The sequence below is a fragment of the Phyllosticta capitalensis genome (genome assembly GCF_038381095.1).
Source record: "Phyllosticta capitalensis strain CBS 128856 chromosome Unknown BKA78scaffold_2, whole genome shotgun sequence".
Lineage (NCBI taxonomy): Eukaryota > Fungi > Ascomycota > Dothideomycetes > Botryosphaeriales > Phyllostictaceae > Phyllosticta > Phyllosticta capitalensis.
The window spans coordinates 942,962-956,104 of NW_027117440.1; the positions used below are offsets into that span (position 1 = coordinate 942,962).

Below are 13,143 nucleotides of genomic sequence, written 5' to 3' on the forward strand. Positions count from 1 at the left end.
CCAAACGCCTGTCTGGCGCTCCCTAATCCGACTCTTCCTTGCAGGCCTGCTCGTCAAAAACGCTGACATCGCCGCCTCCATCTGTCGCGGCAGCGGAGGCGCTACTCCGCTTAAAGGCAGTCCACGAGCTCTCCATGTTCTCGCTGGTAGGCCGCTGCGCTGCGCTGCTCTTGCGGTGCCGGCTAACGACCCCCGGGAAGATCCGCGGCTCGTGCGCGTCGAGGTGGGATGCCGCCGGCGCGGAGGAAATCGACTGCTGTGGAGATAAGGGGAGGCCTAAGGCAGGCTGGGGCATCGGGACAAGCGAAGGGGTCGAGGACACCATGGCTGAGGGTGGATTGTTAACGCGAGATTCTTGGCTTTCGTCGCCGTCACTGAGGTTGACAACGTCGCTCGCATGTCCTGCAAAACTTGTTAGGCTGTCGATGGACATAGAGGCTTGATGCTTACCTTGCAAAGAGTTCTGCGACGTAGCGGGAAAGGGACTCTTTGGGACTTGTAGAGTGTTTCCATTCACTTGTGGCTCGCTCTCGTGGACGGAGGCATCTTCAGTGCGGGGCTCATCATTTGGCGGTGTGTTGGACGCCACGTTCTGGACAGAGAGCGGTTCGGAGTTCTTGTTCGTGTACCGTGATATCATTGCAAGTTCGGCCTGCAATGTCTCGTGGCGGAACGCCTCCCTGATGTTGGGTACGTTGACCTTGGCGACGTCGTTGCCAGACACGCCGGGCAAATGATATTCTGCACCCAACCAGCGCTGCTTGATTGAGTGTTCGAAACCACTTTGCAAGACCGAGTGCTTTGCCAGTTCGCACATGTCGACGGCACTGAGCTTGTAGATCTGAGCGGCGACTGCGTATTCTTCGATCAAAGGCTCCTTGGTGAACGCAAACTGGAGAGGATCGTCGGTCGAGAGAGACACGTTGAGTCCACGCTTGAAGTACGAGAGGAATGGGTTCCGCTCGTAGGCCAAGAACAGAGCATTGTTGCTCAGAGGCGACATGGCGATGCCAATCTGCTCGAGGTAAAAGACATACTGGAGCAGAGGTACCTTGCGAAGCATCAGACCGTGGCTGATGCTGTGACAACAAAGCACAGCAGCTGCCAAATGGTCTGTATCACCTGCCTCACCGCAATGCGGCCTCAGAGCAAAGGTGTTGAAGCCTCGCTGCTTGCGCCAGACATTGAGGGAGGAGATATTGGCGAACAGGTAGTAGATCCAGTAGGAGTACGGAGGGTTCTGCTTTGTGTCCCAGAGCGCCGGTGTGGGGAACTTCCTGTAGAGTCGGCGTTCTGGCTTGCTTTCGTCATCGACGCTATCGAATCCAATGACGCGTTGGAGAAAGATGTGAAGTTTCGGGTGGCTCGTCGGATCCTTGGTCACCTCAAACAGGGGTTGGAAAACGTTGACCACCACCTGCTCAAAGTTGTCCATGAGGCTGGAGTTCTTGTAGACATCGTAGAGCCTGGGGACTTGAATAAGCCATCGGACGTTGGGCGAGAAGAGCTTGTTGTCCACGACCCAAGCAGCCAATTTATCCCACTCGTCTAAGCTTCGTCCGTATATGGAAATGCGCCACTCGACCATTTGGTACTTGCTCGACTCTAAATCAGAAATGACTTCTTTTGTGATCTCAGCCAGATAACGCCCGTGAATGTAATTGTCCGTCTTGAGGAAAATGGTACGCAGTCTAGACTCGCCAATCGGGTTGTACTTGAGGTTGAATTTGTCGAAACGATGGAAACTGTCCGTGTGCGCGTGCATATCGAGCGTGTCGATACTCAAGTCGTACGCGGTCAGTTTGATACTCTCAAAGACTTCTCTCAGGGTCAAGTGCCTGCCGTCTCTGTACAGAACAACCTCATCGGGCGACTTCTTCATCTTGCTCTTGATGAACCGCAGCAAATGCTTTTGGTTCATGCATGCAGAATGGTGAACGTGGGTATCGACCTTTCTGACGTTGTAAAAATCTCTGTGGGGCACCTTTTTGCTGTCGGCGACCTCTTGATACTCGTTGAGAAGGAAGTACAAGTTGTACTTTCCTTCAAGGTACTGAAGACGCCTGAAGGCAAAACTCTTGATCGGCCCATCCGTTGAGACGCTGATAATGTCGTCGAGGTCCATATAAAATTCCCTGATGTCCGGAATGTGCACAATGGGCCTGTTTTGGTCGACAGAGGCCTCGTTCTCATAGACCTGAAAAACACCGTTCTTGTCGAGCTTGAAGGACATCTCCGATGCGCCCGGAAGTGGCATCAGATCGTTCATGTCAAAGTCCTCGCCTATGTTTTCGCCCAGCTTGCGGGGTTTCGGGGTTGCTTTCTCTCCATCTGGCTCCAAGACTGTGCTGTTGCTCAAACTGTTTTGGCCCGTTGCGTTTTTGTGGCGTTCATGGTCCCACGAGGTTCCAGGCATAGGAGGGTAGACTTTCCAACCTGGGCTGTCTCTCGGGTTGTCGAAGTCTCCTTGCAGCGAAATCCGCATATATTTGTGTCGAATGTCAAGGACCCTTTGGATGTTGGTGTAAATGTTCCTCAGTTCTTCCGTGACACTGGCGTCGCTTGCAGCAAATCCTCCCGCACCGCTGCCCACTCCAACGCCAGCTCCAGCTCCATGAATTCCGTGCATTTCCAGCAGCGGCTTGTGTTCGTGGGGAAGGCCGGGGTGTTGTGAGTGAGCGCGAGCGGCGGAATCTGCGTGCAGAAAATCGACCGGTGGTTGCTCGCTACTTGGGCGCGCGTGGTGATCTGGCGACAGCCCTTGCGTCTGCATCCCCGCAAGTGCGGAGGTGCCAACCTCAACAGGCAGCGCGGCGGCGTTGAACGCATGAGTGGCGGGAACGCTACGTGGTGGCATCTGGCTGCCGCCGCGACGGGCGCGGTCCGACTCAACAGCCGTGTGGGAGAGGGCCTTGGGTGGTATGACGGGGCTATAGCCTCCATCTTGCGACCAATTGCTGGCGCCAGCCTGGCTCTCCAGCTGGTGACGCTGAAAGAATTGTTTGGCCTCGGAGTGACTCATTTGGATTTCGGATGCACGATCGTAGAAGGCCGTCTTGCGTTGTTTATCTCTGGGGAGCGGACCAGCTTGTGTACCGTCGGACGCGGGAGCGAGCACGGTATCTTCTGCTGCTGTGGGCTGGGAGCCCGCAGACCCATCCTGAGCACGGCCATCGGCGCCATCGCTCTTGTTCTCTGGTGTTTGCGCGTCGGGGTCGGACGAGTTCTGCTCGAGGTCGTATTCGTGCTCTTCGTCGGACGAGACGGTGGCGGCTGCACTGAAGACGGGCGAGTCGCCAGGCGAACGCGGGAGGTGTGCTGTTGCTGCTAAGGTCAGAGAGAGGCGACGTCGCACACGGGGCGGCGTGCATAGGGGGAGACCAACCTTTCGACATTTTTCCCGTAAGAAGAGGAAGAAGCGCGGCTGATAAATGTTATCGCGCGCGTCGCTCAACGGGGGTCCGAGCGTCTCTCCCGCTCGCCTCTTGGCAGTCAAGCGCCTCTTTTTGCCCCTTGCGTACCAGATATATCCACTCCACGGTCACCTGCCCCGTCAATACTGTCATCACGCGCTCATCACACGCCTATCCCAGCTTCACTACCAGCTAGCTTCAGCTGGGTGCTCCTTGGACTCGGTCAGTCATGCTCGACGACTCAGCCTTTTCTGGGGGCTTAGCTGTGCGTACGAAACCATTGTCCTTTCGAAAAGGCCGTTCTATATTTCTAGATCTGCGCCTTTTGACTACCGTATACACCATTTTTAAGCCGCCACCGTCTACATCTCGTTGTCCTCCTCCGCTGGAAGTCGCGTATCCAGCAGATCGTGATGTGCTTGATTGATGTGGGCCGCCCACTGCTTGGATCCCTTGAATTCTTCTTCGCACCCGACGTGCGGACACGAATACTCCCTGTGCTTTTTGGAGTGTTGGAATAGCTCATATTGGGTGTGGAACCGCTGCAAGCAATTAGCACAGATCAGCATCCAGTGGCGAGACGACACTTACCTCGTGGCAGGTGATCCAGGGACAATGGAAGGTTGGAAAGTCGAAATCACTCTCTTCTGAACCATCGGATTCCGCGCCTTGATCTCTTTGCCGGTCATTAGGTATTTGGTGGTTGACTGAGTTGAAGTATCCCATTTCGTCAAAATGTCGATCATAGGCCATACGTTTCGCCATTTCTTCCGAGTTGCGACTCGCCAGATTTTGCTGGGTCCCCAGTGTAGTTCCTTGGGTTTCAAGAGCGGCATCTGACCTCGCTGCTACTGAAGTAGCTACCTCTTCAGCACCGACAACGTGTCCCAGGATCATTCGGAGTCGCGCAACAGCTTTGTTGTCCAGTCGATTCATGCCTGTTTTGACCTCTTGCAGCTGACTTCGCGCTTCTTTGACAATGGGGAGCATGTCGCCCCATACTTGATCTGTGTAGCTGGTGAGAACATCTTCCCAGTCCGCCAGGAATTCCTTTTGCACGGTCGTGTCGTTCAAGATCGCTCTCTCCTGCTCCGATTGCAACACCTCAACGAGTTCTCGAAGTGCATGCTCCGTGTGCGGATCAGCCGCAAACTCGGGTCGAAGATTCAGTGGATGGTCCTGGTCAATAGATTTGTGCTGCGGAGGCGGAGGAAGGGCTGATTTGATTTTTTGCACTATCTCCTGTTCCTGCGGCGTATAGTTCGGACTAAACAGACTAGAGGCCGTCCCTTTTGTGGAATCGCTCATCATGAGGTCTTCCTCATAGTTCGTTGTCGAACCCGGGAAAGATAGCAACTCTCTTACAGCAGCACCGTCGTCATACTCGTCGTGGTTGATAGTGGTTCCATTGCGATTTTGGTTTTGCCACGGAGAATCGATACGCTGGGCCTCTTTGAATGTTCCATTTGTTTGAAACTGGGAGTGCCAACTCTCGTTGCTGGTTTGATCTTGCTGTAGCTGATATTCCTCTGACCAAGTAGGCCTCGGCTCATGCCATTGGCCTTGGTTGTCTTGGCTTTGGAGAAAGGCGTCAAAGTCGAAATCAGGACCTTGCTGAGAGGTGCTCGAAGCTTCGCGGAATCCTTCATTGCTGTGGCCTGGGCCTCCGGAAGCAGTCCCCACTGACAATCCATTCGGCCTTGCCGGTAGCGCCTGAGACCAAGTCGAGGATGCCGAGCTACTCGAGCCGTTTGGGATCTTCGAAGATAGGCTTGAGGCGGAAGCAAGGGCTGCATGCGCCTCTTGCGCAGTCGAGTTGCTGAACAAGTCCTTTGCAAGACCAGAGGCGGATGCCGAAATTCGGGAAGTCATGGACGACTCCGGCTGTTTACCTTGGGCTGGTGCTGCAGCGCCGTCATTGTTGACGGCGTCCCGCTGACGCTCCATCGCACTCGTGTGCCGAATGAGATCGAATGACCAGGCACAGAGGAAGGCGACGCACTATTGTAGATGCGCTCCAAAGTCAAAAATTCCGATTTTGCGGGGAAGACGGGGATGGTCTGTACAGGTCGGAAAGAACAGGCGCAAACGAAGGAGCCTTGGGGCGGCTATGAAGTCGTCATAGAAGTAGATTATCCAGGAGACCGGGGCGACATAGTAGTGTCTTCTTACTGCAAAGGCTGCATTTTTAGGACAGAGTCAGAAGCTGCCGGTAGAGTGGGGTTGTTAGAACATGGCCCTTTAGGTTTGCCGCATCCATGCACGTCCTTCTCCTTCGCGCCGCTCCGGCGAGACCGATAAGATTAGATCTACCCGAGGACAAACTGCTCCCAGTCGGTTGCATGGAGCTTGCTTATGACGGCCTGCACCGCGCTACACAGGAATGGATTAGGGGGACTTGTGATCTTACTTTGACTGTAATTCAAAGTTCTGATTGGTACGTTGGACAGGCTGTCTGTTCAAGAACTTAGACCCAGGGGTGAAGATGAGAAAGAATACCATCTTCTCGCTGCAGTGGGTTTCAAGCTCTCCACACACTAGGTCTTTTGACATCAGCCTCTACCAGGTTTTGCTGCAGAAAGCCGGGACGATCTCCAGCTTTGTGGCGCTGTGAAACCACACCTGTCTCTGTTGATCTACTAACCACATCAGGTAAATGAGCCAGCCTCCAGGATACAGTCCTAATGCAATGTATGTATTTAAATGACTGCGATGAATGGCAAGAGCTGCAAGAAATCCAAATCATGGTGCATGACGCTTGATTTCTATTCGCACTACCTGATGACTTTTTTTCTCGTTGCCTATCTACCCCACAATGCATTAATTACCTGCTCAAGACAAAGTCGTCTACTCTCAGCAGCGATCTGTGAAATTGTTAGAATGGTTCTGCGTTCTGTTTAGGTTCATAACTTACTTCACCGTCTCGGCGGCAAGCTCAATGGCAGACGTCGAGACAAGAAGGGGTTGAAGGACGTTCTCCTCTGCGATGTCGCTCTTGACACCGCCGCTCTTGATACTGATTCCGGCGTTCGTCTCGCCCTGAGCATGACGGTTTCTCAACTCAGTCACGACCTTGATGGAGTTCAGTCCAGCGTTCTCCGCCAAGGTGACAGGAACAATCTCCATGGCATCCGCGAATGCCTTCCAGCAAATGGCCTCGGGACCGACGAGTGTGCGGGCGTGCTTTGCCAAAGCCTGAGAAATCTCGATTTCAGGAGCACCACCTCCTGCAAGCATAGCCCTAACCGGCCGTTAGAAAAATGGTTTCCTCGATCGCCATTGAAACTTACCTCTTCTTCACCAAGCAGCGCATCACACACTGAGCGTCGTGCAAACTACGCTCAGCCTCATCCAAGATGAGAGTGTTTGCTCCCCTGACCACCAGAGAGACTGTCCGCGCTTGCGCCTTGACACCAGTGACCTTGACCACCTTAGCTCCCGAAGAAGCGACTTCCTCGACGAGGTCGGCCGAGCCGAGCTTGTCCTCAGTAAACGAGTCGATGTCGGCAATCGGCTTGCAGCCAGTACTCTTAGCGATGAACTCAACCTCGTCGCGCTCGATTTCCTTGACGCAGAGGATGTTGAGCTTGGCGAGGAAGTGCAGGCTGAGGTCGTTGACAGCGTCGCGGAGAATCGATTTTTGGATGAAGAGGACATTGCACTTCGCCTTCTTAATCTTCTTCACCATGTTCAGGAGATATGTGCGCTCTTCCTTGAGGATCTTGTCCATTTGACGGTAGTCGTTGACGACAATCTGGTTCTCCATGTCCGGTTTGGGAGGGCTCAGCTGGAACTGGATCAAACCAATCCTTGCCTTCTCCATCCTGATGGGACCGCCGCCGCTCTTGACAACCTGCTGCTGCAAGGCCAGACCATCGACAATCTCACTCTCGTCAATGGTTCCACCGGGCTTCTTGAGAATCCTAATGTTCTTGAGGTCCACGTTGTCGGCGCTCTTGGGGTCGATGACCCTGAGGACGGAGTCGACAGCCATCGTCGCAAGCTTGGGTTCTTGAGCAACAATCTTCGAGGACAGGGAAGTAGAAGCGGCCTTGAGAAGCGTCTGGCGGTCTTCGAGGGCAATCGGAATGGACATGTCGTGGAGAGTTTGGACAGCGGCAGCTGCTGCACGCTGGAACGCCTCAGAGATGACCGTAGGGTGGAGGCCTGTTACGTCGCAGTTTAGCCATCTTGCGCTCTTAAATGTTCCGTCGTAGACACGTACCCTTGGCCAGCAACTTCTCCGCCGCACCCAGCAAGCTACCGCAGATGACGACTACTGATGTTGTTCCGTCACCAGCCTCAACATCTTGTGCGTTCGCCAGGTCGACGAGCATCTTCGCGGCGGGGTGGAGGACGGCCATGTCTCGCAGCATGGTGTTGCCATCGTTGGTCTAGCAATGTTAGAAATCGTAGGGAAAAGGAGGTCGCGGAGCTCACAATCAGGGTCTCGCCCTTGCCAGTTTGGATCTGTGTACATGTTAGAAGCTTTGCGATTGGCAAAAGTCCGCGCAGAACTCACCATCTTGTCCATACCCCTTGGTCCAAGCGACTATGATCCAGCGATTAGCTCCGTGTCCTATTTCTCTGCGACGGCGACGTACAGTTCTGATGGCATCAGCGACGGCTGTTGAAGCTAGATTAGCATGTGTACTATTCTCCAGGGACACGGAATGCCATACCTCTCGCCGCCGTGATGTTTGCTGTGCGCACAGCTTGGGGCTTCTCCTTGTCCTTTTCCATGGTCGTTAGCTTGCGATTTTGGGCGCGGAAGTTGGAGTCGCACCTTGAAGGCGGCATTTGGGCCGCCACCACTGCTCTGAACTGCTGCGCTAGCCATATTGGATTGTTTGAGGGACGGTGTGAGGGATTAGCAGGGAGGAACGCGGTGTTGTGTAGCTCTGCTGTCCCGCAGTTTTCGGCGAACGCGTTGGCCGCCAGCGGCCAAAGTTCGCGCCGCCACGCAGACAGACATAATGCCAAGACCGGGGCTGCGCTGACAGGTACCCGGCGATTACAACAACGGACGAGCTCCATCACCTGTCCACCTTCGTCCATCCCGCTCCCACCACACACCTCAACGTCATCCGCCCTCCTGCGCATCGCTCGCCGCTATCTCCTCCGCCGCTGAAGCCCCTCGGGATCCCCGTACTCCACCTGCTTCACCACCAGCACCGTCGAAAGCTTCCGCCCTCCTCCGTCCACCATGCCCAGTGCCACCGGCTCGAGCTGGGAGAAGTACCAAAAGAACTATGCCGACGATGAGATAGAAGAGAAGAAGATTACTCCGCTCTCTGATGAGTACGCATGTCGGTTGATGCCACGGAGCTTCAAACGCTGACTACCTCTCAGAGATATCCAGGTGCTCAAGACCTATGGCGCAGCACCGTACGCCGCGGAGCTCAAGACGCTGGAGAAGGAGATCAAGGACAAGCAGCAAAGTGTGAATGAAAAGATTGGTGTCAAGGTAGAGCTTCCTCGACCGGACCTCATAGGACACCAAGCTGACCGGAAGCTAGGAATCGGACACTGGTCTTGCACCACCACATCTATGGGACATTGCTGCCGACCGTCAGCGCATGCAAGAAGAGCAGCCACTCCAAGTTGCACGGTGCACAAAGATCATTCAAGATGAGAAGGACTCGGACAAGAGCAAATACGTCATTAATGTCAAGCAAATCGCCAAATTCGTGGTCAACCTGGGTGAGCGCGTGTCTCCCGCTGACATAGAGGAAGGCATGCGTGTTGGGTGAGTCGTGGAATCCTTCAGCTCAAAGCAAATCATGCTGACAGTTCGCCTTTTCTAGCGTCGACCGCAACAAGTACCAGATTCTCCTGCCTCTCCCGCCCAAGATAGATCCTTCGGTCACGCTCATGCAGGTGGAAGAGAAGCCGGACGTTACATACGGCGATGTCGGTGGCTGCAAGGAGCAGATTGAAAAGCTGCGTGAGGTCGTCGAGATGCCCCTGCTGTCTCCGGAGCGTTTCGTCAACCTCGGCATCGACCCACCCAAGGGAGCTTTGCTTTACGGTCCTCCTGGTACCGGAAAGACCTTGTGCGCACGAGCAGTGGCAAACAGGACGGATGCAACCTTTATCCGTGTCATTGGTTCCGAGTTGGTGCAAAAGTACGTTGGCGAGGGTGCCCGCATGGTCCGCGAGCTTTTCGAGATGGCGCGTACAAAGAAGGCTTGCATCATCTTCTTCGACGAGATTGATGCTGTTGGTGGAGCTCGTTTCGATGATGGCGCCGGTGGTGACAACGAAGTTCAGCGCACTATGCTTGAGCTCATCACACAGTTGGATGGATTCGACAGCCGCGGCAACATTAAGGTCATGTTCGCCACAAACAGGCCTTCGACACTCGACCCTGCTCTCATGCGTCCCGGCCGTATCGACCGCAAGATCGAATTCTCGCTGCCGGACATGGAAGGCCGTGCCAACATCCTGCGGATTCACGCCAAGAGCATGTCGGTCGAGCGCGACATTAGATGGGAGCTCATCTCGCGCCTGTGCCCCAACTCGACTGGTGCCGAGTTGCGCAGTGTTGCAACGGAAGCCGGCATGTTTGCCATTCGTGCGAGGAGAAAGATTGCGACGGAGAAGGACTTCTTGGCGGCCGTCGACAAGGTCATCAAGGGTAACCTCAAGTTCAACTCGACGGCCACGTACATGCAGTACAACTAGACACGGCCATCCCACGCCGTCCTTCCCTATTGGGTCCGTTCTCTTTTTGCTTTCACGTGGAATGGCATCGGTTGCGCTCGGCGATCGGGGGATTTGTATTGAGTAGGGCAAGGCATAAAGAGATGAAATCACATTATCACTGATAGAGTCACTCCTCGACCAATCCATGGCTCGTGTAATCGAAAATCTCTTTGACACTATGGCTTGCTGATCTCGGGTTTGGATTGGTTGATGTCGTTTTACACCTGACGTGGCAACTCTAGCACCGTAACCGGATATCAGGAGCGTGGTGTATGGACAACTCGGGAGGCAACGGAAGCTCATGATGCATTCACTACCTTCTCAGCGCGGACAGGGGTAACCGATAGGGGGAAGCAATTGGACTCGTCAGCTTTAGTTCTCGCAGCGACTCCAGCCCAAGATTGGATTTGCAAGGCGTGTACTGCATCAGCAGCAGCATCATGGGGTGATAAAGCTGGGAAGTTGGAGGAGAGCGGAGAGACATGTCGCATTCCCACCACGACATTATTAAAGTGCGAGCCAATCACTTTGGAAAAAGCTTCGATACCACCACCAGCCGAACAGATCAAATGTATCTACCGTCTACGCCAACACAGTCTGTGTATATCCGACGTTGGCACGAAATCACCAACGCGTCTTATGAGAGCCACCAAGGGAAGGGGCGCTGTTGAACATGGAAAAAAGAATTTACAGGATTTCAGGGAATGCGTCTAAAACTCTTAATACGTCCGCTTGAACGGCGGGACAGGGTCACACTCGCTGCTCAGCGTCGTTGCCGTCACGGCCCTGTAGCCGAGGTCGACCTTGCCGTGCGGCTTCTTCTGCCAGCTGAGCGTGTGCTTCATCCAGTTCTCGTCGTCACGCTCCGTGAAGTCCTCCCGTGCGTGGGCACCACGCGACTCCTTCCTGTTTGCTGCGGATTCCGCAGTCTGGACGGCGCAAGTGCTATGGAGCTGATTAGCGATCGTCTTCACAAATTATAGGGGTTCAGCTTACAGCAAGTTGCGGAGCTCTAACGCCTCAACGAGGTCGGAGTTCCAGATCATGCTGCGGTCCTTGATTCCGAGCTGGGAGTAGGTGGAGTCAACCTTGTGAATCTTCTCCACACCCTCGTCAAGCGACTGTTGAGTACGGAAAACGGAGACATCAGTTTGCATGGTCTTTTGCATGGCCAAGCGAATCTCATGTGTCGGCATGGGGCCGTCCGCAGTGCGCACTTGGTCAACAACCGCAATCGAGTCGGCACCAGCGTCGGCAGAGATGGGGTCGTGCTTCTTGCCAGGGCTGCACTTGTCGCGGATCGTGTGGGAAACCGCGCGACCGAAAACGATCAAATCGAGGAGAGAGTTGGCTCCAAGGCGGTTGGCACCGTGAACAGAAACACAGGCGGCCTCACCGCAAGCGTACAGGCCCTCAACAACCTGGTCGTTGCCCTTCTCGTCCACAGTAAGAACCTCACCAGTCCACTTCGTAGGAATACCACCCATGTTGTAGTGGACGGTGGGAAGGACAGGAATGGGCTGCTTGGTGACGTCCACACCAGCGAAAATGGCGGCAGTTTCGGAAATACCAGGAAGACGTTCGTGAAGGATTTCGGCGGGCAAGTGGCTGAGCTGGAGGTAGATGTGGTCCTTCTCAGGACCAACACCGCGGCCGTCACGGATTTCCATGGTCATGGAGCGGGAGACGACGTCACGACTGGCCAAATCCTTGGCGGTCGGGGCATATCTCTCCATAAAGCGTTCACCCTCAGAGTTGAGCAGGTAACCACCCTCTCCTCTTGAACCTTCAGTGATCAAGCATCCGGCACCGTAGATTCCAGTGGGGTGGAATTGAACGAACTCAAGATCCTGGTTAGGGAGACCGGCACGCGCGACCATGGCCATACCGTCACCCGTGCAGGTGTGGGCGGAGGTGCAGCTGAAGTATGCGCGGCCATATCCACCAGTGGCGAGGACCGTGTGGTTGGCGAGGAATCTGTGGAGGGTACCGTCTTCTTGGTTGTAGGCAATGACACCCCTGCACTTTCCGTCCTCCATGATCAGGTCGGTGGCGAAGAATTCGATGAAGTACTTGGTGTTGTGTCTCAGGGACTGGCCGTAGAGAGTGTGGAGGAGGGCGTGACCGGTTCTGTCGGCGGCAGCGCAGCATCGGTATGCTTGACCACCCTTGCCGAACTTTTGCGATTGACCACCGAAGGCGCGCTGGTAACTGCATCGTTGGTTAGAATCACATTATAACAGCCCAGTCGTTCGCACTCACATCTTGCCATCGTCAGTTCTCGAGAAGGGGCAGCCGTAGTTCTCGAGCTCGTAAACACTAGCCGGCGCTTCACGCGTCATGTAGTGAATCGCATCCTGATCTCCCAGCCAGTCCGATCCCTTGACAGTATCGTACATGTGCCATCTCCAGTCATCCTCGTGCATGTTACCCAGGGCAGCGTTGATTCCACCCTGCGCAGCGACGGTATGCGAACGCGTAGGGAAAAGCTTGGAGATACAGGCCGTGTTGAATCCAGCCTCCGCAAGACCAAAGGCGGCGCGAAGACCGGCACCACCGGCACCAATTACGAGGGCATCATATTCGTGATCTATGACCGGGTACTTGGTGCTGACGTGGGGGGATGCTTCTCTGGCGCGGAGAGGCTCTGTGGTGATGATCCTCGAGACGGGCCTCGAGGAAGAAAAGGCGCGGAACTGGGGGCGAGCGAATCTCGCAGTCTGTTTGGTCAGGTCAGTCAAAGTCGCAAATGTCAAGTGCAAGAGAAAAGTCAATCAGCGACCAACGGATGCTCGTGTGCAAAGGGATACCGGACGCCGATCTCAGGAAAGTCTCTATGGTCTGCTGCAAGTGGCTCGCGGGGTAGCAAGTCGCGAAGCAGAGGAGCCAAAGCAAACGTGCAATCCGGGGTAGAAGAGACTGTGGGACCAACCTGTGCCTTGGAGGCTAGCTGCCGCAACCTGAGGGCCGACATTGTGGACAGAGGGATGGAGTGGAGAGGATGGTGGTTTGTAGAGGCCGG

At 54.8% G+C, this 13,143-nt stretch overlaps 5 protein-coding genes across 5 annotated transcripts; 1 reads left to right on the top strand and 4 right to left on the bottom strand.

Moving 5' to 3' along the window:
• Positions 1 to 622: 622 nt before the first annotated feature.
• Positions 623 to 3,094, bottom strand: BKA78DRAFT_226938 (uncharacterized protein; the record flags this gene model as incomplete). Its single annotated transcript, XM_066883698.1, has 1 exon — positions 623 to 3,094. A coding segment is annotated over one exon (2,472 nt), but the record flags the coding sequence as incomplete, so codon positions are not given.
• A 681-nt stretch (positions 3,095 to 3,775) lies between these two features.
• On the bottom strand, positions 3,776 to 5,360 carry BKA78DRAFT_349695 (uncharacterized protein; the record flags this gene model as incomplete). The annotated part of the gene is made up of 2 exons (XM_066890844.1): positions 3,776 to 3,955; positions 4,005 to 5,360. The coding sequence occupies 2 exons, from the start codon at positions 5,358 to 5,360 to the stop codon at positions 3,776 to 3,778; spliced, it is 1,536 nt and encodes a 511-aa protein (XP_066747559.1).
• Positions 5,361 to 5,805: 445 nt separating this feature from the next.
• On the bottom strand, positions 5,806 to 8,433 carry BKA78DRAFT_73271 (t-complex protein-like protein 1). Its single transcript, XM_066893666.1, has 9 exons — positions 8,200 to 8,433; positions 8,096 to 8,147; positions 8,018 to 8,040; positions 7,936 to 7,965; positions 7,854 to 7,883; positions 7,639 to 7,807; positions 6,704 to 7,580; positions 6,328 to 6,654; positions 5,806 to 6,277 (listed from the first exon to the last, which is right to left on the bottom strand). The coding sequence occupies exons 1-9, from the start codon at positions 8,251 to 8,253 to the stop codon at positions 6,238 to 6,240; spliced, it is 1,602 nt and encodes a 533-aa protein (XP_066747560.1). The 5' UTR covers positions 8,254 to 8,433; the 3' UTR covers positions 5,806 to 6,237.
• Positions 8,434 to 8,619: 186 nt separating this feature from the next.
• Positions 8,620 to 10,100, top strand: BKA78DRAFT_349697 (putative proteasome regulatory particle subunit Rpt1; the record flags this gene model as incomplete). The annotated part of the gene is made up of 4 exons (XM_066890845.1): positions 8,620 to 8,714; positions 8,766 to 8,880; positions 8,933 to 9,162; positions 9,221 to 10,100. 4 exons carry the CDS (start codon positions 8,620 to 8,622, stop codon positions 10,098 to 10,100), a joined length of 1,320 nt encoding a protein of 439 aa, XP_066747561.1.
• A 740-nt stretch (positions 10,101 to 10,840) lies between these two features.
• BKA78DRAFT_349698 (succinate dehydrogenase flavoprotein subunit mitochondrial precursor) lies at positions 10,841 to 13,095 on the bottom strand (the record flags this gene model as incomplete). The annotated part of the gene is made up of 4 exons (XM_066890846.1): positions 10,841 to 11,066; positions 11,118 to 12,332; positions 12,384 to 12,841; positions 12,904 to 13,095. The coding sequence occupies 4 exons, from the start codon at positions 13,093 to 13,095 to the stop codon at positions 10,841 to 10,843; spliced, it is 2,091 nt and encodes a 696-aa protein (XP_066747562.1).
• Between the last annotated feature and the right edge of the window lie 48 nt (positions 13,096 to 13,143).

Bases quoted from the DNA above. Each gene is read 5' to 3' on its own strand.
- BKA78DRAFT_73271 (XM_066893666.1), bottom strand. From the start codon at position 8,253: ATGGCTAGCGCAGCAGTTCAGAGCAGTGGTGGCGGCCCAAATGCCGCC. The intron at 7,581-7,638 runs GTACGTGTCTAC...GCGACGTAACAG, and splicing joins GGAGAAGTTGCTGGCCAAGG to GCCTCCACCCTACGGTCATC. The intron at 6,278-6,327 runs GTAAGTTATGAA...ACAATTTCACAG, and splicing joins CTTGCCGCCGAGACGGTGAA to ATCGCTGCTGAGAGTAGACG.